Genomic DNA, 26,521 nt, shown 5'->3' with positions numbered 1-26,521 from the left:
CTTGCGTTGTTTTTACACGCCCATCAGCGTTTGCGTTGGAAACCCAGCCTCACGATGATCCGAAAACCATACAGCGCGGGTTGCGATTTCGCAGCCTCTGTCAGCGATGCTGTGCGTCATTTCTCCAGCTCCGTGCATTGATTGTTCAATCGAGTTACAGGCGAGTGTCGATTTTCAGCCGCAAGGCCCGCGGCACGTCAATTTCCTAGCCGCAGATCGGAGTTGTGTTGATCTTTTCCCCGCATGACGTTCTGTGCGTGGATTTCTTCCTCTTAGGTTGCCAGCTTCTCCTTTCAGGGTCCCAGGAACTGGATGGGTACCACAGGGCAGAGTAGGAGTTTCTCCATAGACTCCAGGTGCTGGCAGAGAGAAGTCTTTGCTGTCCCTGAGACTTCAAACAACAGGAGGCAAGCTCTAAATCAAGCCCTTGGAGATCTTCACAAGAAGGAAGGCACACAAAGTCCAGTCTTTGCCCTCATATTCTGGCAGAAGTAGCAACTGCAGGATAGCTCCACACAGCACAGTCACAGGCAGGGCAGCTCTTTCTTCCTCAGCTCTTCAGCTCTTCTCCAGGCAGAGGTTCCTCTTGGTTTCCAGAAATGTTCTAAAGTCTGTGGTTTTGGGTGCCCTTCTTATACCAAATTTCTCCTTTGGAGTAGGCCTACTTCAAAGCAAAGTCTCTCTTGAATGTGAAATCCTGCCGTGCCCAGGCCAGACCCCAGACACTCACCAGGGGGTTGGAGACTGCATTGTGTGAGGGCAGGCACAGCCCTTTCAGGTGTGAGTGACCACTCCTCACCTCCATCCTAGCACAGATGGCTCATCAGGAAATGCAGACTACCCCCCAGCTCCCTTTGTGTTACTGTCTAGTGTGAGGTGCAACCAGCCAAACTGTCAAACTGACTCAGACAGGGAATCCACAAACAGGCAGAGCCACAGAAATGGTATAAGCAAGAAAATGCTCACTTTCTAAAAGTGGCATTTTCAAACACAGAATCTTAAAATCAACTTTACTAAAAGATGTATTTTTAAATTGTGAGCTCAGGGACCCCAAACTGCATATACCCATCTGCTCCCAAAGGACAACTACACTTTAATCAGATTTAAGGTAGCCCCCATGTTAACCTATGAGAGGGACAGGCCTTGTGACAGTGAAAAACAATTTAGCAATATTTCACTGTCAGGACATATAAAACACACTATTATATGTCCTACCTTAACCATACACTGCACCCTGCCCTTGGGGCTGCCTAGGGCCTACCTTAAGGGTGTCTGACATGTACGAAAATGGTAGCTTTAGGCCTGGCAAGTGGGTACACTTGCCAAGTCGAATATACAGTTAAAACTGCACACACAGACACTGCAGTGGCAGGTCTGAGACATGATTACAGAGCTACTTATGTGGGTGGCACAACCAGTGCTGCAGGCCCACTAGTAGCATTTGATTTACAGGCTCTGGGCACCTCTAGTACACTGTACTAGGGACTTAGTAATAAATCAGATATGCCAATCATGGCTAAGCCAATTACATACACATTCTGTAAAGGAGCACTTTCACTTTAGCACTGGTTAGCATTGGTAAAGTGCCCAGAGTAACAAAAACAGCAAAATCTGAGTCCAGCACACATCAACAACTTGGGAAACAGAGGCAAAAAGTTAAGGGAGACCACGCCAAAGATGACAAGTCTAACAAAAATAATAAAAAATTGTGCACAGTGTGAGCTCTTGAATAAGTCATCCCTAAAATAAATGTTGAAAGAAACCTGGTGGGCACACCGTGTCACTCCTAATAGTGTATCATATACATCTCCATTTGTTTCACTGAAAGGCAAGAAACTACATTGTAAACTCAATCCTGTATGGCTAGAAATAAGTGGGGAACAAAATGTGGACTTTCCAAATGATGAGCTTGTTCTGCGTAGGAGGAAACATCAAAATAAATATAAAACTCTCTGTGCTGCTAAGAATTGGGTACATGAATCAAAGTTTCAGGTTGGTGACATAGTTTTAGTGAAAAGACCTAATATAATAAGACTGGGGCATTCACAATTCATGGGTCCTTTTGTGAAAACTTCTTTTAAAAGGAATGTCACAATTTTAGACTCAGGGGATGTCTGGAGTATATCTAGTTTACCAAAACTAGATGAGATTTGGTTCAGAAACTATGCCTAAAGAGTGCCATTGGGTGGAGGATTTGAATGATGATAAAATGTTTTTGTTAATAAGAGAGAGATATAAATCTGCTTAGCACAAGGACTGCATAATCGGGAAAGTTACAAGTTACAGGCTTAATTAACTACATTTTATTAAATAAAGGAACCCTTTACTGTTTTACATAAAGTGAATGTGTGTATATGTATATAATATGTTTCGTTTTCTTTTTGTACACATATGATTTCCAGGATGTATTTTGTTTCATTAGAAACTTATTATTTCAATATTGATTGTTAATTGTTGTGTTTTGATATGATATTATGAGGGAGGGAGATGTGTTGTGGTTTGCACTAGATTACTTGGCTGGAATGCAGTGACAATTACTTTGAGGTCACAGCATTCCAGGGAGTGTCAAGCTTCTGGGGGAGATTTGAATGTGGTCAGTTACAATCGGTTCGCTGCCAGAGGAGATTGGATAAACATGCTACAAATCTAATAAAGGTTTATGAGGAAGCTTTGAAGTGAAAAACGTATTTTTAACAAGTTGGTTCTCCTCAGTTCAAGGGGTGAATGAGACAGACTGCTGAAGGCAAGAAGTGATCTTCCCTGAAAGTTTTGTTTCCACATTGCTAGAGATCCCACTCCCAGACAATATACAATACAATACAATAAGCATTCATAAAATGCGGGGGTACTCCAAAGGGAGCGCCCTGGCGCTAGTAACAGGACCATTTGATGCATTTTCAACTCATGGTATTACCACCTCGAAATACCGCGAACAGTTTCAGACCCTGTACATCCTGTTGCTGTACACACCTGGTATTGACAATACTTAAAGACCCCCAAAAAACTTTGGGTTCTGGGTTTCACACTCACTGTTTATCAAGGCTCTATGAGTGAAACTGCGGTTGAGCAGTATGGTGGTCTTTGAAGTGCCATCCTGCATGGGGACAACAATTCCCTGCAGTGGTGGCCAGAAAAGACAGTAACATGAAGGAACAGTGTTTTTACCCCTGGATTACCCATCATCCCCTGCACGAGGCTGAAATTGCATCTTCATCAGGCTGATTGCCTTCTCCTTAATTTAAGTATAGAAAGTACTGTGGCATGCTTTGGCTATGGTAGCAATGTTCCTATTCATATGCAGCCAAAGCTGCTAAGTTCTCTCACGTGATGTGACCTTTTAAACCCTTCCAGGACTTTTAGCCAACAGTGCATTCTATTTTGCCGGATTTTGCCTTTTGAAGTTTAACATGACAAGGAATGGCTAGAACACAATTGCACAGGGGCTGAAGGCTAAATTGTTGATCAGAGGGTCATCTGGTTGCACATGACATTGACGGCTGTGACACCTGTGGGCAACTGCTTTATAATTTTGTTCTCCATCAAATCCTGGGCAGTGAACTATGGAGCTGAACTGGTTGGGACAGTAAGGAAACATGCTCCTGCTTGCTATCATGGCTGCGTTAGGGGTGGATTAAAAGGGTTTTTGCTCCTTTAGAAATAATTCTAACATTATTCGAGTTACACTTCTATTATTAATTATTCAAAGCTGCCATTGGTTTCAGTTTGTATTGTTAATGAACCAGTACAAGCACCCTTTTTTTTAACACAGGTAAACTGTGGTCTAGGTCCTATCCATATGTCCAAAAATAATCCATCTTCTGCATCTACCATACCTACCAAGAAGACCAATGCCATAACCCTACCTTTTTAGGCAACAAGGCTTTGCATGCTATGGTTCTTTATTTCAATCATGTAATGTTAAAAGGAAAACTAAAAGTGCCATATGCTCTACGTTGTTCGCTAAACACCCAAGAATGCCTGAAAAAGTTACATGACATAGAACCTCTTGGCAGCAATCCACAATGCACTGGTGTAGTGTTGTGTCTTTTTTCTGTGCTATGCTCTCAGCGTGGTCTTTGAACACAGAGAGGTTAATTGGCAGAAGCAGGCAGGTAGGAGGCAAGCAGGACCCCAAGTGGAGGGAGGGCACTGCCCCGAGAGAATTGGAAGAAGTGAAGCCACAGTTGCAATGATACGGCAGCTGCATAGCAGTGGTCGTTGTGTTATTACACATTTACCTGTGGCCAATACTTAATTTGTGCTTGTTGTTTCCGGTGCTGAGCACCGGCACTTATTTGTGAGGGCTGGGGCTTATTCTTATGCCTCAATCATTTGCTGCGATCAAAAGACACATTTGTGTGAGGGCCGGGGCTTATTCTTATGCCTTAAGCATTTGCTGCGAGCAAAAGACACATATGTGAAAGACGGAAGAAGGATAATCTAAAAAGCGGCATAAAGGGAGAAAGTAGAAATTTGCAGGATGAGCTCAAGGGGCAGGGGTGGCCGTAAATGGATTGAAGAGGCCCACGATGGCTTCAGGATTACACTGCCTCAGTATTCAGTGCTGGCAGATTTAATTACAGCAGCCTCGTGTTTAAGAGAAGGGCTTTGAGCACGGCACCTCTCAATTTACAAATTAAGCACTGCCTGTGGCAGAGCAGTTATTCTGAAAATTGTGGAGCCCACCATTCTACAAGTTTGGGAAATGAGGGTAAGCAGAGGGGGCAGTTGTTTGAAAGACGTAATGGAGGAAGGGGAACGTCACTGGGAGTGAGCGATTAGAAGGGTGCTAAGGGCGAAACAAGGGGTAAGAGGAAATTGAACAGTGGAAACAGAAGAGTGAATGAGGGAAGAAAAGGAAGGCACATACAGTCCAGGGGCAGGAGAAAAACCAGAGTAAGACACAAACGGAAAGTGACAAGTTAAAGTTATACAGTAATATTTTATCTGGGGGCTCAGAACAGATCAGGCCCAGAATATGGGTTATTTGATATTGTAGGAAAGTACCCACTTTCTGTCATGGTTACCCCTACTTTTTGCCTGTTGTCAGTATGTTTTGACTGTGTTCACTGGGATCCTGCTAATCAGGACCCCAGTGACTATGCTCTCTCCCTTCAAATGTGGTTGCTTGGACCACACACACCCTACATTTGGCATACTGGTGCCCCCATACAAGTCCCGAGTATATGGTACCCAGGTACCCAAGGCATTGGGGCACCAAGGGTCCCCCATGGGCTGCAGCATGTATTATGTCACCCATGGGGAGCCCATGCAAAGTGTATCTGTAGGCCTGCCATTGCAGCCTGCGTGAAAGGGTACATGCACCCTTTTCACTACAGGTCACTGCACCAGGTCACTGTAAGTCACCTCTATGGTAGGCCTTCCTAGCCCAGAGGGCAGGGTGCAGGTACCTGAGTGCGGGGACACCCTTGTATGAGTAGAGGTGCCCCCATGAACTCCAGCTCCATTTTCATGGATTTCGTGAGTGGGGGGACACCATTTTACGTGTGTAGTGGACATAGATACCTATGTCCAGCTACATAATGGTAACTCCGAACCAGGCATGTTTGGTATCAAACATGTGGGAATCATACCCCTATACTGTTGCCAGTATTGGAAGTATGACTCCATGCACTCTGGGGGCTCCTTAGAGGACCCCCAACATTGCTCCTACCAGCTTTCTAGGGTTTTCTGGGTAGCCCACGCTGCTGCCACCCCTCAGACAGGTTTCTGCCCTCCTGCTGCTTGATCATCTTAAGCTCAGGAAGGCAGAACAAAGGATTTCCTTTGGAAGAGGGGAGTAGCACCCTCTCCCTTTGGAAATAGGAGTTGAATGGCTTGGGAGAGGAAGCCTCCCCAAGCCACTGGTATGCTTTCAAGGGCACTTTTGGTGCCCTCCTTGCATAAACCAGTCTGCACCAGTTCAGGGTTCTCCAGTCCCTGCTCTGGCGTGAAACCCTTGATTCTGCCATCTTAAATCCAAGGTGGGCAGAGGCCCCTGGGAGCATCTAAGTGGCCAGGTCAGGCAGGTGACGTCAGAGCCACCTCCTGATAGGTGGTCACCTGGCTAAGTGATCAACCCCCCTTCCAGGGCTATCTAGGGTCTCCCTCTTGGGTGGGTCCTTAGATTCGGCAAGCAAGACTGCAGCAGGATTCCTCTGCATTGTTTATTCAACCTCTGGCCAATGGAACTGCAACTGGACCCTCCAGGAACCCACAAGCTGCATCCGCGACAAAGACTCTGCTTGCAACATTGTTTCCATGGCTCCTTCCAACTTCGGCAACATTTCCCCAGCTGTGCATCCTCTGAGGGCGACAAGTATTCAGTCTGCAGAAGAAGGAAGGAGGAATCTTCCTTAGATTGAAGGAGTCACTTTCCTGCATCTGCGGGCACCAACCGCAACAACGATCAGCTGTGTGGAACTCCTCTAATCTTGAGCTGCATGGATGCTGCATCATGGGTGGTGGTCTGAAGTGGTCCCCTTGGGCCTCTCTGCCAGCAGTCCAACTTTGGTGAAGGTAAGCCCTTGTTTTCCCATGCAGGATAGTATACCCCTGCACCGCATAGCTACCAAGGCTTTTTGGCATGTCCTCCAAGGGATCTTCAGGCTCCGTGCACTCTTCCCTGTGATGCACAGACCTCTGCATGCTTCTCCTACGGCGTGGGATCCTTCTTCAGTTGTGCTGCATGGGCTCTTCTGCGACTCCTGGGTCTTCTTTGAGTGGGTCTTCTGTGGGGGCTTCCCTTTTCTTTTGTGGACTCTCTGCCTTGCTGAGGGCCCTCTAGTGTTCTCATCTGTAGGTTGAGTCCTCCTGGACCTTGCTGGTCCCTGGCAGCTCCATTCTCTGTCTAACGCAACTCTTGCCTTTGCCAAGGCTTGTTGGTGGCTTTTCCATGCCACAGACAGAGTGCAATCTTCCATTCGGCATGGGATGTCGACTGCATCCTCCATGAACTCTTCATCCGGGGCTGCATTGCTGACCATCTTCGTCCTACCGTCGACCAACTCCTGCAACCACAGACAGGTGGGTAGTTGCTCCTGTCACCACTGGACACTTCTCTGAGTTCTGGACTTGGTCCCCTTCTTTTTCAGGTCTTCCCACTTCAGGGTCCACCGCTGTTTTCTTGCAGTCTTGTCTGGGTGTTGCATTATCCTTATTTTCAGTCCCTTTTGTAATTTGGAGATAATCCAGTAATTTACTCTTTTTTTCCTTGTCGCTGGGGGACACTGTGTTACTTATCTTTTTGGGTTCCTAGTTCCTCCAGCTCCCCTCTACAGATTTCACTTACCTGAGTGGGGGTCCTGCATTTGCATTCCATTGTTTTAGTTTATGGTTTGGCTCCCCCTAGGGTCACTATTGCCTTTTGCTATTGCACTGTTTAGGGTCGAGCCTGCGTAGCATGCGCTTGCGCATGCGTCTCGCTTGCGAGATGCTGTAGTAGTTAGAAAAGGGCTCGGAGCCCGGCCCATGTCACGTCAGTGTCTTTCATTGGTTCGTGGGCTTGCCTTTTAAAATCTGCTTGCTTTCATTAGTGGAAGGCGTGCATACCTCATGCTTTTTCTGGTGGTTAGCCCTCCTCAAGCGCAGCGACCAAGTACTAAAAACATACGAGGCTTGCTGTTTTCTGTCTGGTTTGTGGACTACTTTTTCTCTTTTTTCGCAGCGCGATCTCACTTGTTTTCTTTTCTTGTTGATTATTTTCCAAATACGTATCCATTAGCAACACCCTGGCAGTTGCTAAAGCAGAAAGACAGTCTCCAGTGAGGGCAGCATCCATGTGTGTCTTTAAAGTGTCAACAGCAAAACTGTCACTTCTCTTTGCTGAGAGGGGCGTGGGCAGACTACTGCGTGTGCTTCACTTTCTCACGGTATTGACACAGGCTTAGACCAGATGGTGTGGTCAGTGCAGGAATGTGGATGTCAAAACAGGCAGGGCCGTATTTATACTTTTTGGCGCACAACTGCGCCAACGCAGTTGTGCGTCAAAAAATTTAACGCCGGCTAACGCCATTCAGGGACTCGTTTTTGTATTTGAATACCATAATTAAGAAATAGTTCTTAGTCATATGTTCTTCTTCAAGGTGGATACTGGGCACTGTAGTGGGAAATCCAAGTGAAACACCCAAGGATGATCCTGTTCTTTTAATTTAAGAATGCTTGGATTTATTCCATTCAATGCATGCATTGATTTCCTAAAATGGATGAACAATTCTTGGGGTTTTCTACCACCATTTAAATCCCGCACCTGTACTGTGTCACGTTTCTTTGTGTTGTCCCTTACACTCAGAGCTTTCGCTGTATTAACTGTAACTTCTCTTAAGAGCTTTAAAGCCCTATGTGGTAGGATGTTTACGCTACAAAAATATGCAAAATAACCTATTTTTAGTGAGATAGCTCAGTAAGGTAAAGCATTTGTTTCAAACATCTATTTGCAGGCTGGAGATCACGTTTGTATCCCAGCAGGCCCACTTGCCTATCATATTTCTGAGCTGAGCTGAACTACAAGGACGCTTTTTACTTAAACCACAGCTATCCTATAAGACCATGGCGGAAAGGATAAATAAACAACATACGTTTATTGCCAGTAGTTTGGCAATTAATTGAAATATTCTTAAACAATTCTCAACAGATTCACCAGAAAAAAAGTTTACATCAAAAGAGTTTCCAGGCAAAGCTGATCCAAATATGTTCCAAAAGAGGTAGAGTTTTATCCATTTTGCTTTTGTTATAATATCTGCTCACGGAAGACTGGGACCGCTTATGTTTTAAGATCATAAGAGATTGCTAAAGCAGACCAACAAATCTAGATCGAGTCAGCGTTTCCTTTTCTGTTACTGGGAGGCACTACCCCCGAAAACAGATTGAAGAAGTGTGTTGACAAAACATTCTGTGGAACCACCCACACTTCCGAAACGAGCTGATATTCAGCCATTTGAACCTATGTGTTATTTGCATAATTTATTTGTAAAGTTTTTCGGGTGTTTAGACTCGTAGGCGTGGATGAACTTTCAAAAGGTACATGTGCACATACTGGGTATATTGATGGGGCCCTGAGGAAGGTGGGTGCACTTTGCGACTGCCACTCTTGTGGTTGCCTTCAAGGTCTCCCACAGGCAAGGCGGATAGCTTCAGAGTCTGCACTACTACTTCTATAGCTACTGCACAGCCTGGAAACAGCACATTTACTTTTGTCAGTCACACAGCTCCAGTCTGTGACAGGTGCACCCAGTGTGTGTGTAGAGCTTCACAATAATGGCTTAATGGCACTGCTTGATTGTGAAAAATATAAGGGCAGGGCCCAAACTTTTTCTTAGTAGCCTGCTGCGAGGCACCAATGCTGCTTAGGCTGGATTCCACCTCATATCTCTTTCTTATATCACCCTACACTCTCTGTCTCTTTATCTCACGTTTGAGGGTTCTTTTTCATCCCTAATTTCTCTGTCAGTGATTTTGAGTCATTCTCTTCCTTCTTCTTTCTTCCTTTTTTGGCATTTCTTTCTTTCCTTCAGAGTCAAAGTTTAATGATTAAAAATAAGTCATGGTCGCCAAAAATCAGTGCTTTTGCCCGCAACAGCCAAGCACCTGCACAAATTAAACACTGCATAAGCCCCTTTGTTAACAAGCCTGCGGATGTGTTACTGGGTATAGATTTTCGGCTGCTTCAAAGGTGAAACTTGAGGTTCCTTAAACGTTACACACGCTAGGCGAATAAATTAACAACAGAGCTGTGAATGTTCTATTAGATACATATGTATGTTCCTGAAAAGTTGGGTCTTATCAGTCACAGATGTAGATGTTGAAGTGCATCACTACTAGACAGGTACTCAGTGCACAGTCTTTTGAACTTCAGAAAACGATCATCGTCTTTCTTATTCCAGCAAGGAGCTGATTTAAAACTCTTAGTGGCATTCCTTAAAAATTAAATCAAGGACATGGAGACAGCTTATGCGTGGGATGCTGTGAAATCTTTCAAACAATGGAACTAGTATTCAGCATTGGTTTTAAGGTCGGCGCGCAAGCGCTTTGACTTGTTGTAAGTCTTGTGGGCTTTTAACCACGCCCACCACACGCCCATCACTTTCACTTGTTCATGGGCTTACCTTTCAAAAAAACCTCTGTTATCATTGGTAAATGCTTTACGTTTGTCCCTCCATGGGGTGGTTTTGTTACCGCCTTGGACATCAACCCTGTTACATAGATAATTGCTCATTTGCCGATACGTTTGACTGCAAGCAAACTTCTTTTTCCATTTGTTGGTCTTCTTCACGCTCATGCTGGCTGTGGCACTTTCAGTCGACTCGCTTTTGCCAACTGTTTTACTTTTCATTTTCAATTTATGTGGCAAGAAACATCCTGGTAGGAATTTACAATGCCAATAGCTCTAACTCGAGCAAACGCGAGACCCATTGCATTGCAAATGCTTGTTTCTATTGCTGTTCATGCCTATTTCTGATTACTAGTATACATATTTACTTTGTTTACATATTTCCTGTTGGGGTATTGCCTACCTAGTGTTTTTGGTAATTATGTCAGTAAAAGTGCCTTTATTTTTGTAACACTGAGTGTTTTCTTCCATGTGTGTAAGTGCTGTGCGACTGCAGTGGTATTGCATGAGCTTTGCATTCCTCCTAGATAAGCCTTGGCTGCTCATCCCCAGCTACCCCTAGAGAGCCTGGCTTCTAGAAAGTGCTTACATTTCACTAATAGGGGAACCCTAGACCCGGTGTAAGGTATAAGTACCATAGGTACCCACCACACACCAGGGCAGCTTCTTACAGATATCTGTTAGAACATGATGGGGGCATAATCCACAAAGCATTTGGAAGTGTAGCTAACACCTTGAGAGCTACATTCATAAAGTTTATTTTCCTTTTAAAAAGTATGTTTTACTCCAAGAAATCTGGGAGAAAGTCACATCTATGGCTTGTGCAAGACACAACTAATCACAGAAAAATCATTCTGAATCGGACCTATGAAGATTGTTTAATCACTGAGCGGTATGAAGGCTAGGGATGCAGATGAGCTGCCCTAAGAGGGGAGGTTGGGTTAGCAACACCGCTGACGTGGACTTTGTGTGTGAGACTCAATTGGAGATAATCAATTATCCCTCTTAAAAATAAATTCTGCAAAATGGTGTCTTATAATTAGCAAATAAAAACATATCTTTCTATCTGTTTCAAAATGGTTCTTATTGATAAGCTTCATGCCACGCCCTACCCTAAGGGGGTTCACTAGGGTTTTCATCCCTGAAGGAGGAGAGGTACTAGGAAGCTACACTGCAGTACACCAACTCCGTACACCCAGTCCCACTCAAAATAACATCTTGGTCGTATTGGAGTGCCTCTCCAAAAAGTGAATATCTTGTGTTGAGAAATAGTATCCTGTCTTCTTAGCTGTAACCCTTGACCAAGATCACTTTTCTTTTACACTTGCCTAAACTTTTTTCAATTTTTTTTTCAAAAATATGCTTTAATTTCAGATCAAAAAAGATAAATTCGTTTTTGGTAAACGTCTTCCCAGTTTTATATGTGCATGAATGACCAACAACAATCTTCTATAGAATTTTGGAATCTGAATTCCTACTTAGATTCAACATTATGAATATCATTAACATCATATTCTATTAATTCATTTTTTTTCAATTGCATTTTGCTGATTGGTCTATCTTAGGCAGCTTGCACTGTTAGGAAGTGCCCAACTGCATCGTGCCTATTAGAACATTGAATACCTCTGCCCAGAAGAATTACTGTGTGATAACTCATTTTCATCAATACGTAGGCATTGATAATCATTTTGCTTGTAATAAACAGGAGAACTCCTAGGAAAAAGCCATGGCTGGAGTTATCCTAGAGAGCATCTTCCTGAAGCGTTCCCAACAGAAGAAGAAGACATCTCCACTCAACTTTAAAAAAAGGCTCTTTGTGCTGACTGAAACTAAGCTCACCTACTATGAATACGATTTTGAACGTGGGGTAAGTCTACTGACATTTGGTTTGGTTATGCTTATCACAGGCATGGTACATCAGTAGTGCAGCAAAGGATTTCTTAAGAAAACTAAAACTTTGAACTGAATAGGTTTACAAATGGAATTGAACCAGATTTAAGGAGCATCCATTTGTAACCTCAAATGTAGTCATTTCAAGTTCACGATACATGAGACTTGAGATGTTATTGGTTACATGCGACGGATGACACAAACATCAAACATACGCAACTCCCTGTCTGTCTTTCTGATTTTAACAATATGACCAACTCCTTCCAATCAGGTTTCTGTACTCTCTGCTCCATCAGATTAACAATCAGTTCTTGATCTATCTGCAGCTTTAAACACATTTAGCTCCCCTATAGTCCCTTGGCATTCCAGAATTCTCTCTCAACTGGTTTTCCTCATACCTTTCTGAATGGTTCTCCTCTGTTGACTGACAACCACATCCCACGCAGATACTTATTGGTGTCTTCTATGGGTCTATCCTGGGTCCACGCCTCTTCTCTCTCTTCACCACTTCTCTCAGTGACATCATCTCCTTGTTTAGGTTCTCCAACCACCAATATGCAGATGACACCCAAACATTCTTCTTGTTCCCTACTTTGTAATCCCTCTTGCAATTATTTATCTCTGGCTGTCTGCTGGGATGAAAGAGTACCTCGATTTTGAAGGACATGCGCCCCTGCTCTAAGTGCCCCAACTGCAAATATATCTGGATCCTGGTTCAAATTTTAAGGCATTTGCAAACACAGATCATGAGTGTGCACTATGATTTAGGCCTGCCTCGCAGGTTGCAATATTATTAGACTGGGTGGGATGCCCAAAGAGATGTGCTCACAGTAGTAAAAGACTACTGTCCTTACCAGGAGGTAAGTAGCACAAGCACAGTGGTGGCAGCATACCATGGTTTAGTAATAATAACCAGTAGTTTGAGTACGCATTTTTACCTGTCACTGGAGTGGGGACTACCAACTCACCAATGTAAAGTTCTGCAGCAATTTACTTAACTCACTATTGGCCTACATCATGTTAGCATGTAGTGCAGTGCAGCTCATGTGGGTTTGCATTTGTGTGCTGTGATTTATGTGTGCATGTGAGTTGTCCAATACAAGGAGGCCTGTGGGTTCCCTTCTGGAAATCCATGGCCTTGGAAAGCATGTGGAGGTGGAGAAATGCCCCAGAATGATATGTGGATTGATACAATCCTGAGAGCTGGATGGGGCACAAATTAGAGAAAGGGAGAGTCAAGTTCTCCAGTGCACTTCAAAAGGGCTTTCTGATTCTGAAAAAGTCACTGATCAGTGGGGCCTTGGCACATTTGAGGAAGGAGATGGGGCTGCAAATGTAATTATGAAGTATAGGTCTGGGGGTGTGTGTAGCCTTTTGGTAGGCAAACATCAGTGAGACTGACTTCAGGTTTGATTTGTAAGTAACTCCCATGGACTGTTGAGGGGCTATGTATACTGGAGTTGCTCCTGCTGTGACAGACTGCTCCATGAGCAAAGGCCAAGACAGAGGAGCAGACACCTTAAAGGATGCACCCCCCCACAACACAAACCTCAAAGCATAAAACTCTAAATGATATCAAGTCTGTAAATGGATTATATAAAGAGAAGATCGAATACCAATATTGTCAGCCATGAGACAGTCAGCCGTGGCTGTTTACCATGACATGGAGAAGCTCAGCAAGAGTTCTGTCTTGTGTGACAATGACTGGGGATTAAGGTCTCTCAGTCTTCCACCTGTGTGAGTGGACTAACCCAAGGAAATCAAGACCATTTGCTTTGCAGCTGGTGCTCCTAACTTCCTGTCGAGACCAGATGACCATGTGAAGAAGAGAAGAAGAGTGCCTGGAGGGAATGAGGTCCAGTGGGGGAATCCCCAGAGCTACATGTGGGATAATAGCTGTCACACTGCTTGGGCCGTCCACCCATGTGCTAAGAAAAGTCAGCAACCTTCTATGCCAAAGGTGGCCGTCAAAGATATCACTGCATTTGCAACAATCAGGCCATCTGCCTGTGTGCTGAAAGATGTTGGTGACTCTGTATGTCAGAGGGGGCTGCCATGAAAATACTGCTGATGTTCCATCAATCAGGCCATCCACCTATGTGCTGAGAAAAGTCCACAACCCTTTAAGTCAGAGGGAGCCACCTTGAAGATAACACTGATTGGGTCGTCAGCCCATGTGCTGACCAAAAGTCAGCGACCCTATATGCAAGAGTAGGTTACCATGAAGGACAAGAGCCATCGCCCTGGTGCACAGTATGCCAAGAGGTAGTGCCATTGCTGAGTATAGGTTGTGACCATGAAGAACAGTGGATGATGAGCTGTGTGCCGAAGACACAACTGAAGCATAGGAAACAGAGTGACTGGCCACGCCTGCCACTGAAATCAGAGGAACTTACTGCATCATTGGAGGAGCACCACAGGCGACCAGCCCCCTGGCCTGCAGTGACAAGACTACTGCTCATCATAGCAGATGCTTCAGCCCATTGCATTGCTGGAGTGTTGAATGCTCCCAGGGTCTGCCTTATTGCAAAACATCAGCAAGAGTGAGTAAGACTGATTGTGGTGTGAGAGAGCTAAGGAGAATTTGCTCTGCCTCATAGTGTTATATCGCTGGAGCTCTATGACCACTAAAAATCCAATGTTGAACTTCTAAGGCTTGGATTTGTTAGCGAGGTATATCTGAATGTTTTCTATCGTAAATGGGAATAGCCACTGCCATTAGACAGGGACATGGGGTTCAGGATACTGACCAGACTACACTAGATTTCTGGGCTTACGAGGACTGTGTATATGGTTTGTATGTGTCACATTTCACTTTGTATTCATATATAAATACGACTTTTGTCATAATAGTGGGTATCTGGATGGGAATTCACTTATTGGTGTTGCTGAATGTATTTTGAGTCTTGAGCCTGTGTTCACCTTTCAACTACTTCCCTCCCAACCCAAGAAGTCTTGGACTGCTCGACCTATGCTACCACTGAAAGTCAAGTGCTGTCGGTATAGTACTTGACCCAGTTGCTCACGACCCATAGTAGGATGGGCCCTAGACATCAAGAGTAAAAGGTTGAGCCCAGGGGCACCTGCTTGCCCATGGTCTTTTGAACAGTGTTGTGACATTTTCTTGTTGCTGTTCGCCTTTGGATGATCAATTGCTCCATCATGCTGAAATCAATGAAAACAGATGCCATTTTCTTTCCCATGTTCTCTATGACAACCCTCCTACTAACTCTCAACTTCCCTTTGTACACAATGACTATGGCCACATCTACAAGAAACCTGACCATTCTTTTCAACCTCTGACAGTCAGCTGGAACTTTTTGTAAGAGCGGTGCCTCAGTATAAATCATTTAAAATCTCTGCTTACTACTTGACCATAAACAATAGTTCTTAGAGGTTTGTTATGACCAGGGAGAAGCTGCAAATCAACTCATTAACAATTATCAAATTTTCAATTACATTTTTATAGGAGTCATTGATGAGAGTTAGATGAAAGTTTAGTATTTTTACTATCAATTTTCTTAGTTTCTCATCTTTATTAACAGAAGCACATTTTTACACTCAAAGTTTAATAAATCAATGTTAGACAGAACAATACATAATGTGTCTTCTATACAATTAATTTCCTTGATCTAATCTAAAGGATGATTTTGTAAAGAAAAAGAATAACCAGTCAATCAGAAGAATCCATACAAATTTTGTAAATTCAGAGATGTGAAAGCATTTAGAAATGCAGTAAAGTTTCATAGGAAATACATTTCAGGTAAAGAGTCTCAGAATGAATCTTAGTGTTAAACAGCTCCAAATGAGTCTGAAAAGTATCCCAGAGGATGTCTGAGAGAAGTCTGAAAACCCTCAACAAGTGGCAGAGTCTCAGAATGGGAAGAGGATTGATTGCCACTAATTTAGGAACACACATTGTTTTATGATTCAGTTTTGTAATTTGCAACTTCTTTCTTCGTCTCCGCTACTCGTTCATCCAATCAGGCTTTGACGTCTTCATGAGAATAGGACATCTCCACCGACTAATCTATCTAAACAAAGTAAATATGAAACATTATATTTATCATGTTCACATTTTGTAACTAAACTATCTACTGAACGTAGGTTAACGCCATTGTAAGGAGTAGAAGAAAACACTTAATGGTTAGTGTAATTCCTATTTCCACATTACATTTCCTTTCCCATGCACCCTTTTCTTTCCAGCTTATTCTTAAAGAAACAGATTTGCGTTTTCAACTAAACATGTTATTCATTTAATGAATGAACTTCAGATACATGATCAAGATGGAATCTCTCATGCAACTTAAGATCAGTCTGTCAGCACCCTCTAGCCATACTTAAACCGCCCTGTGCGTCAATCAGATTTCAGTCCTTCCACTTTTTTGGGCCACTATCCCACAAAATTATCAGTACCAACAAAACACTACAAAAAATTAAAACAGCACTAAACATGCACCTCTTGAAAACTGAGGGCCATGGAAGTGAACTGTGGACACAAAGTGGCCAAATACTTTAGTTATTTAAATGTTGTATGTACGCCTCAAGCTGAGACATTTGCCCATGTTGCCCATGAAGGTGGTCAATTGTCTTTGCTTTGTGTTGTACTTTATTCAGATGTCTGTTTGTACCGCTTTCGTGCCCTAATACAAGGGCTCACTTAATTTATACCATCAACATTTAATCCCACTCAGTTCGTCTGTTGTCCTACAAAAGAAAATGTGTTCTAATGTACACAATTTGTGATTGGAATGTTACAAACTGCTACCTGTTAAATAAACACATGAATTCCTTAATCCATAGTGGAGAGGTGCAGGGTGAGTGTAGTTCTGCAGTCAGTGGCACCAGCGAAGTATCAGGGAGTAAGTCTTTGGAGTAGGCCATCTTGTTCAGCCCTATGTGAGTACACACTAATAGAGTTGGAAGACTCCACTATACAAAGTCTTTAAACCAGCTTGCGTTTGGGTGGCTAGGTGGTGCAGTCTGTTCTCCATGCCCAAGGCCACTTATGCTAACACTGTCTAAAATCAAACATGCAGCTTCACAGATATACAAATGACACAGCCTAACTTGTTCCAATTGTGATATTTATTGATTTTTATTTTATCTATTTAAGGGCAGCAGAGCGCCTTACATATGACATATTTGCAGTTAACATAAAGAATCACAATACACATATTACAAAATAAAAAAACAATACTGAATGAGAGAAAACGCGGGTAGTTCTGAGTCACTGAAGTGCGCGAGTGTGTTTTCAGTTGTTTATGAAATGTTAGTTGGCCTGAGTTAAGTCTACCGTGATCAGAAGTCGTGGGGTAATGGATGAGAAAGCTTGTTTCGAAGTTTTGTTTTTCCCGGTTTAGGAAATTTTGAGAAGGAGTCTGTGCCTGATATTCCATGCTCCACTCACAAGCCATTTTCCTTCAAATATATAATATGAGAGTAAACGAAGGTGGATATCTTTTTTTGGGGGGGAGTGTTATAATTGCAATTTTGTTTTTAATATGGTATTATAGGTTTAGTTTTACTGCAATTAGCCAGGGACCAATACTTTCTACATTCTTCCAGACGTGATAGGATACTCTAAAACTGATCCATGTCATGTAGGACCTGTAACTTCCTCGATTTCTGCAAATGTTGTATTGTCAATTAAAGCAATGGTTAATTAGCTAACTTTGATACTTTTTTTCTTACTTTTTTTGGCCATCTTATTGTTTTATAGCGGCAAGGCAGCAAGAAGGGTACAGTTGACATAGATAAAATCATCTGCGCTGAAAAAGTCATCCCAGAACAAAACCCACCACCAGAGAGGCAGATTTTGGTAAGAGAGTAATGGCTGAAATTTCCTTTTCTAGTCCTCTTAAGTGTGCTGCATTCGGCTATAGTTCTAGGACCCATACGAGCTCGTTTCTGGTAAACGTTCCTCAGCTATGAGGCATTTTCCCTGATGGTGTACTCTGGCAACTTTGTACTGGACCGGCGTGGCTTCTTCTCACTTTATAACGTGAGTCATTGTCATCAGACAAACAACTCCATTTGTTATATTACCAAAGCCATTTGTTTCCCCTCTCTCCTAGTGTTTAATTAAATCAGACTGGGACCTCTCTTAAGAGATGGCTATTGAATATGTCCACATCGGCTGGTTTTCTAGTCTGCTTCAAAAATCACCTAGGCAGATGTTCCTGTCTACAACCTAGTATCTTAGCCCCAGTATTATTCACACTTCTTATTCTTTTGCTAGTAGACAAGTCGTTTTTATATGTTCTTGAGCAGCCTTTTGGAAACCTATACTAGAGGAAATTTCTCAGCAAAACGGTTTCTCCAAACGTTCCCAAAAGTAATGCCATTTCCAAGTTGTTGAATCCAACCTGGAGAATTCCTGTCATTTTCACATATTTTATGCAGTTCCTCTTTTGATCAGGATTACATAGATCATTTAGTTGCCATTTTCAAGGGCGAAACTTGCGTCCTATTTCTTCTCATGTGCACCTATGCTTTTCTACCTGGAGGAGGCTCTCTTGTTTCTCCTATCTTTTCTCTTGCCTTAACCACTTCTAACTCACATCCTTGCCCATCTCCTTTACCCATTATGCCTCTCCACACCTATACTGCTACCAGCATTCCTGTTTACCCACCCCCTGGCCAAAAATCATACCCCTAGTTATCTTTACCTGTTATTCCCTTTGCAATCATCTTTGTTAATCTGTTGTCCATCCCTGCGTCTTCTTACCACACGTCATGATAGATATTGAAAACAGAGTGTTCTGATTCATAACATCACCCAAACCCTATTTCTGGCCTCTTGCTTTTCCTAAAAATGTAATGTATGTATAATTACTGTTTATAAATAAGAAGAAATGTATTTGATTGTACTTTTATTTTCATATTACACTTGGGATCCAGTGGCGAGTTATGCACATTTTTTATGAAAACAAATTTCTCTACCTTTTGATAATTTACCAAACTGGAGGCTCACAAGCATGGGGAAATCAAACTGTTTTTGGTATTTCGTCAAAAGAAGGAACACCTAACATTTGCAAAGAGCACAAATGTATGCAGCAGTACCTGCATCACACAGTCTATATACAAGTGCCTTGTGGTCAGGTGCAGCATAAAGCCAACTACTGAGACACTGCCTTCATGCCTCTTTTGATAATGGTGATTAGTGGCTTGCTGTCAGGGCCATGCCCTAATTGATTAAGGGCTTAGAAGGCAGGGTATTGGCTATTATGAATTTGGCACTCTAGTTGGAAGGCCTCTTGGTGAGGCATCACTTGTAACAACACTGGTTAGCAGGGGCGGCTGGTAAAGTATGAAAGTGGTGAGGTGTAAAATGAAACCACCAATTCTACATTAATGAGTGAGCACAACTTTTTCAAAGTACAGAAAGTTTAAAGATGCATTTTTTTAATAGAGAGACTAGTCATTAATGGGAGATATGCTATATTTTTGACATGACTGATCTGGTAATGATTGGGGGTTGCTTTTTTGTAATTATGCACAATTCTAGGAATGTAGGGTGAAATTATGAATAAATAGGTAAAATGGAAATCCAGCATTTTTCACAAAATGCATTGGTATTCATTTTGAATGCAATGACTCATTTCATTCAAAATAATGAAGCTTTAAAAATGGAAGATCTGCAATCAACATCAGCTTGCGTTCTGGTTGTTTTTTTGCTGTGCAATAATTATGCAACATGGTGTAATTTCAGGCATTTTGCACAACAAAATTCTAGAAATTATGCAGCATAATTGAAATTTCTCCTAGGACTAGTAACGTTGGTGCAGACTAAAATCATGAGTTTCAATAAACAAAAGAAAATAAGCCAAAGAGGTTTAGGGCTAAGAGTCCATTTTGTGCCGTGTTTAGGTCTGTCAGTACATCTAACGGAACAGGATGCAGGACAAATCATACTAAGATAACAAGCTTGTGCACTTCATGTGTGGCACGTGTTGTAGTGTTCCTCTCTTTGCTTCTACAGAGAGATGTAGTGAAATACCAAAGGCTAATGTGGGAGGGCTCTATTGGGAGGGATATTCCCAAGCTTTTTATATTTCACAAAAAACAGTTCACATACTTTTTGGAATAAAACAAGCACTCCTGAACAGGTAATGCCAGTCTCTGAATGTATTATTCTTAATACGCAGGGTGTTAGCAGCTGCGTTTTGAAGTGCTTCCTTGATAAAGAAAGGAAGGTTTGGCCTACCTCTAAGTACAGTGTCATTGCAAGTTTCAAAAAATGTATATTTTAGAGCTCTCCTTTTACATTATCCATGGAATGTTTTGCACATTTTCCGACAGTCTGCTTTAAACTGTGCATGTTACAATGTACACACACAAACATCACCAATGCTTCCATTAATCATCAGAGCATTCACAATGTAAAAATGCATTTCCCCAATTAGCTTAACTTACATTATTTTTTCCATTTCAAGTGCGTATGGTGTAAAGTTCCGTTATTTGCCATTAAAGAGCCAATCATTATGCCATTAAAAAAACTCATGCATATCCCTTAAACATTTTAGTTAAAAGCAATGCCATTAATCCATTAAACTTCAAAAAGAGACTTACCCCAGGCCTGCAAATGTTGGTGGGAACACAGGACGGAAAGATGCTTCTGGAGCACAGACACACTCCAAAGGAAGTCTGGGAAGCAGGACGTTGGAACCTGGAAAGGCTGTCATGAAGTAGAAAACTTTTGCTGCACAGACTCAAATGCCCAGCTCGCCGCCTGCAGCCTGTAATCCCACCCGGTCACAGCTCCTCACAGATTAAGGTGGGGTCACTGAGTCTGCAGACCTCACCCCTCCCTGTGACGAGTAGTGAAAAGGTGGGTAGCTTGGCTCCAACTCTTGATGGACGTGCAGCTCCTGGTGCTACAGGGGCTAACATTTCACTCATGTCATCAGGTGGAGGAGTTAAGACCAGAAGGCAATGATTTTGCCAAGCTGATGACCTCACATGCTTCAGGGCTGTGATCTCATCAGCCCGCAATTGGTGATTGACGGCAGCCTGGAGATGCTAGTCAAGGTCGAGAACAGGAGAAGTATTCCACTGAGGTGAGTGTATTTAAAGGTCTGCCCCCAGTTTATCTTTGTTTTTTTAATACTGTTAACAGTACTAAAGAAAATTAAAAGCACTTTTGGGGAACAATAAAGGGGATGGTGCCCCCGCGCCCATATAAGAGAACCTCCCCTCCTGGTTAGTTAAACTTGATGAGTACCTACCTAAGGTACTGCCTTAGTTGTCAGATGGATCAGGGACAGTTGCTAGGCACTTTAATGCAGTGTTCAACAAATCAACGGACTCCTTATTTACATATATATGTTGTGTAGTAGGCCTAGGCTCTAGAAAATTATCAGAAACTTCACCAAAGTCCAAGACGGCCATCTGATATATTTTATCAGTCACTCTGAGGCAAAGTCTATTTTGGGCAATCCTGGAACTTTTTTTGTCATTGCTATCTAGCGCCATTCACAAGGTGCTCCAAGTTATTGTGTGCCTCTGAAGCTCGCCTTTGACTCTATTGGTTGCCCTTTCAGCACTCTCTGTTCTCTCTAAGACCCTGTGGTGGAGCAGGGACTATAGGAACTCCAATAGTTAAAGATTTAGGTGGTCATTCTGACCGCGGCGGGCGGTGGTCGCCGCCCGCCATGCGGTCACCGCCGAATGACCGCCCCGCGGTCAAAAGACCGCGGCGGCCATTTCAACTTTCCCGCTGGGCTGGCGGGCGCCCTCCAAAAGAGCGCCCAGCGGCCCAGCGGGAAAGCCCCTGCAACAATGAAGCCGGCTCCGAATGGAGCCGGCGGAGTTGCAGGGGTGCGACGGGTGCATGTGGCACCCGTCGCGATTTTCACTGTCTGCTAAGCAGACAGTGAAAATCTTTGTGGGCCCTGTTAGGGGGCCCCTGCACTGCCCATGCCAGCAGCATGGGCAGTGCAGGGGCCCCCAGGGGCCCCACGACACCCGTTCCCGCCAGCCTGGTTCTGGCGGTGAAAACCGCCAGACACAGGCTGGCGGGAAGGGGGTCGGAATCCCCATGGCGGTGCTGAGGATTCCCTGGGCCAGGGGAAAACCGGCGGGAAACCGCTGGTTCCCCTTTTCTGACCGCGGCTTTACCGCTACGGTCAGAATAGCCCTGCTAAGCAGACAGTGAAAATCTTTGTGGGGCCCTGTTAGGGGGCCCCTGCACTGCCCATGCCAGTAGCATGGGCAGTGCAGGGGCCCACAGGGGCCCCACGACACCCGTTCCCGCCAGCCTGGTTCTGGCGGTGAAAACCGCCAGACACAGGCTGGCGGGAAGGGGGTCGGAATCCCCATGGCGGCGCTGCAAGCAGCGCCGCCATGGAGGATTCCCTGGGCCAGGGGAAAACCGGCGGGAAACCGCTGGTTCCCCTTTTCTGACCGGGGCTTTACCGCCACGGTCAGAATAGCCCAGGAAGCACCGCCAGCCTGTTGGCGGTGCTTCCGCTGCCCTCCGCCCTGGTGGTCAGAGACTGCCAGGGTTGGAATGAGGGCCTTAGTGTAGCTGGAAACATGAAGTTCCCACACCCCACTGGGCCCAAGACGTGAGACCTTTGAAGTGAAAAGAAATTGGTCAGAGTTGCAATTCAATCAACAGGTTTTCAACATTTTTAAATATCATTCAGTTTTATAGGAGTCAATAATGAGATTGTTGGTATAGCTTTAAAATGTTTATTTAAATGTGTTTAGTAATTCAATTCTTTATTAGCATGTGATAAGATTTTCAATACAATTACAGAACAAAGCGCAAAGTGCTTTACATAGAGATTATCCCTATTCTAAACTAAATAATGTGAAAAAGAATATCACCAGAACTCATAGAGTTCAAGGTTTGAGAAATAAAAGCACAAAAGTTGTGACAGAACTCCCATAAAGAGAGGTTTTAGAAACTCAGTAAAGTCTCAGAACAGCATGAGATCAAATGTAGAATCAAAAGTATTTCCCAGAATCAATCTCAGAAACATCAGCAAAGAGTCTGAGTCAGAATGTATCTGAATCGAACTGCTCTCCAGAAAGTCTGCAAAAGAGACCCTCAAGCCGACTAGGAAAAATCCAGAGTCTTTAATCTGGGAACATGCAGGTATATAACAAAATCGGCAAAATGCAACTTTCTGCAAAGTCTTGTGAAGAGAGGTCATTGTCTGAACCAATAGGATGACGATATATTCTTGGGAACAGGGCAGTTTCCATCGATTTAGCAAAGTAACTAAAACAAATTCTAAACATAATATACATTTAACTACAACTCATAACACAATTATCAATTTGGTTTCATTCTCTCAGCACTTCTTTCTATAAGGCAAAACAAGTCAAGGTAAGTACAGCACATAACTCCATGAGATTACCCCAGTTCTCATACGTTTCTATTGACAAGCTCTATTCATAAAGAAGCAACTTTTAAAGATTAAACTAACATTTCAATACATTATTATATTTTACATAGGACAAATGGGGAAGCAAGCTAAATCCTGAAGTTCCCATTGAGGGTTCAAAGTTTCCAAAACACAAATCCAATGATCTAGAGGCTTTGAGATGGCCCTTGGAAGTTTGGAATTACACACAATGCACCTGGCCAAATCCTTAAAAGTCCACTGGACGTACTCCAGGCAGTGGACTACTTATGGGAGATGGTGCAGGGAAGCTCTGTTAACTAGTTGCTCTCAGGGTGTCCACTCCTTAATTTAATCTTGCTCTCCGTAAATTTTGGATGAGGAAAAGTAAGTGCCAGTGAGGAACTTACCTTGGTCTTCACTTATGCAATGGTTATCCATTGGAACATTGATTGCTCCTACATTGCCTTTACTGCCTGAAGTCCGTTGTCTGAATCAGAGTTGGTGACAATGCAACTTTCATTTCACTCACACAGAGCTAATTCTAAAGACTGAGTCGAATCCAATGTAGTACTTTAATTGGCTTGGATCCTAACCCATGGGACTGGTTTTAATTTAGGCATCATGTTTAAGGCCACGATTATTGATTAGTATGAATAAATCTTTGTAGCCTGTGTCCTCTGGACTTACAAAGGTCCATTTTGTGCCATATAGTATATTTGACCAGGTAGATTGTACTCAATGAAATATATTTTGACAGTTCCCTTGCTTCTTTTTATTTCAGCAAAGGGCTGATGAAGATGAAACTGAGCAGCGTTCTAAGATTGAGCGTTTCCCTTACCCTTTTCAGGTGAGTTCTATGGATTATAAACTCAAAATGTTCTTTGGTGAATACTGTCTAGCGTCACATACCAAATTAAATGTCTGCGATTAACACAACCTTTAAGAGATTTCTCGGAAAGGGGTGGGCGGAGTGGCATGGTGAGGCTGAACTTTTATCTTCAGCTATTGTCAGTAGCTTTATGGAACTGCATGGCTATGCTCCGATGATACCCTCATCCCTTGGCCCTCTCATACTTTCATTAACTCATCCAAACACTAGCAGAGTAAGTAGATTTTCTCATTTTTTCATATTTAATTCTTCTGTTGTATTTTGAGACGCAACTAATTTAAAGTCCACTGTATATTTGATTGTCTTCTGGTTATTGACTGTGCATTTCCACAGTCCAGTTTCACAGAAGGCTCTCTGTGAGAATACATTGTATTCCATTTTGAAAAGTCCGCTGGTCACCGTTAAGGGCATTGTGGGTTTTTGTATGATTGACTTGCAACCCTTAAAGGTATATGTAGGAAGTTGGCTCTGTATATACTATCTCAAAGTGAGAGATAGTGTGCACAGAGTCCAAGGGTTCCCCTTAGAGGTTGATAGTGACAAAAAACAAATGCTCTATTTGTGGTGTGTGGTCAAGCAGTAGGCTTATCAGAGGGTATTTTTAAGCATTTGTTGTACACATACAGGCAATAAATGAGAACACACACTCAAAGACTTAACTCCAGGCCAATAGGTTTTTATATAGAAAAATATTCTTTTCCTAATTTATTTTAGAACCACAAGATTCAGAATTCAAGTAAGTATATAAATTGTAAGGTACTTGGCTCAGGTAAGTATGGAACTTTGAAGTAAGACAGTAAGGTACATAATTTTGGCAAAAATGGCAATAAGCTATTTCAAAAGTGGACGCTGCAATTCCCTTGGGAGGTAAGGACAAGTTAGTTTAGCAGGTAAGTAAAGCATTTACAAGTTCAGTCTCCGGGGCATAGGCAGCCCACCATTGGGGGTTCAAGGCAACCCCAAACTCCCAGCAACACAGAGCCGGTCAGGTGCAGAGGTCAAAGTAGGGCCCAAATAACATAGGCGCCTATGGAGACTAGGGGTGCTCCGGTTCCAGTCTGCTAGCAGGTAAGTACCTGCGTCCTCGGGGAGCAGACCAGGGGGGTTTTGTATAGCACTGGGGGGGGGGTCACAAACAGGCACACAAAATACACCCTCAGCGGCAAAGGGCGGCTGGGTGCAGTGTGAAAAGTAGGTGTCGGTTTAGTATTGCAATCAATGGAGGGACCCGGGGGTCACTCTGGCGATGCAGACAGGGCACAGGGGGGGCTTCTCGGGCAAGCCACTCACTAGGCAATGATGAGGGCTGCCTACTGGTCACTCCTACACCAGTTTGTTTGTTTTATCTCAGGCCTGGAGCCTGCGGGTGCAGTGCTTCTTCCAGGCATCGGGTTCTTTGTTATCAGGTAGTCGCTGTCAGGGGGAGCCTGTGGATTCTCTCTGCAGGTGTCGCGGTGGGGGTGCAGGGAGGTAATCTCAGGGTGTCCACATCATGGAAGTCACCTGGGGGTCCTCTCTGCAGTGTTGGTTTCTCTGGACACGAGCCAGGAGTGCACAGTGTTGGGGACTCACGCTTCTGGAGTGAGGCTGGAGTCCCTTTAAAGATGGTTTCTTCTTTGTAGATTGGACAGAACCGCTGTCCACTGGAGTTTCTTGGTCCTTTGGGTTGCAGGGCAGTCCTCTGAGTCGGTAGAGGTCGCTGGTCCCACTGGATACGTCGCTGTTGCAGGTTCTTTGAGTCTGGAGACAGGCCGGTAGGGCTGGGTCCAAGTCAGTTGTTGTCTCCCTCGTCTCTGCGGGGCTTTTAGATCAGCAGTCCTTCTTCTTGTTCAGGTCGTCAGGAAATCTGTTTTCCTGGGTTTAGGGTCGCCCCTAAATACTAAATTTAGGGTGGTTGTTAGACCTGACAGCCTTAGGGTGGTCACCCCTAACTTTTTGCCTGCCTCCCTCCACTTTTTGGACAGTGTTTTTGCTGGCTTTTAGACTCTGCGCACTTTACCACTGCTAACCAGTGCTAAAGTGCATATGCTCTCTCCCTTAAAACATGGTAACCTTGAATCATACCTGATTGGCCTATTCATTTACTTATAAGTCCCTAGTAATGTGCTCTCTATGTGCATAGGGCCGGTAGATTAAATGCTACTAGTGGGCCTGAAGCACTGGTTGTGCCACCCACTTAAGTAGCCCCTTTTCCTTGTCTCAGGCCTGCCATTGCAAGGCCTGTGTGTGCAGTTTCACTGTCACCTCGACTTGGCATTTAAAAGTACTTGCCAA

At 43.6% G+C, this 26,521-nt stretch overlaps 1 protein-coding gene across 2 annotated transcripts in view; it reads left to right on the top strand.

The window, feature by feature from the left end:
• The window catches only part of BTK (Bruton tyrosine kinase), a 448,809-nt gene that overhangs the window by 150,598 nt on the left and 271,690 nt on the right, over nt 1-26,521 (top strand). For both annotated transcript variants that reach the window (XM_069213457.1, XM_069213465.1), the window contains exons 2-4: nt 11,814-11,975; nt 17,721-17,819; nt 24,140-24,205. In XM_069213457.1, coding sequence (XP_069069558.1) covers nt 11,835-11,975; nt 17,721-17,819; nt 24,140-24,205 — 306 coding nt within the window. In that variant the 5' untranslated portion in view covers nt 11,814-11,834. The remainder of the gene's footprint in view (nt 1-11,813; nt 11,976-17,720; nt 17,820-24,139; nt 24,206-26,521) is intronic.

This window comes from Pleurodeles waltl, chromosome 2_1, assembly GCF_031143425.1.
Source record: "Pleurodeles waltl isolate 20211129_DDA chromosome 2_1, aPleWal1.hap1.20221129, whole genome shotgun sequence".
Lineage (NCBI taxonomy): Eukaryota > Metazoa > Chordata > Amphibia > Caudata > Salamandridae > Pleurodeles > Pleurodeles waltl.
This window is presented reverse-complemented; position numbering and strand designations above follow the sequence as displayed.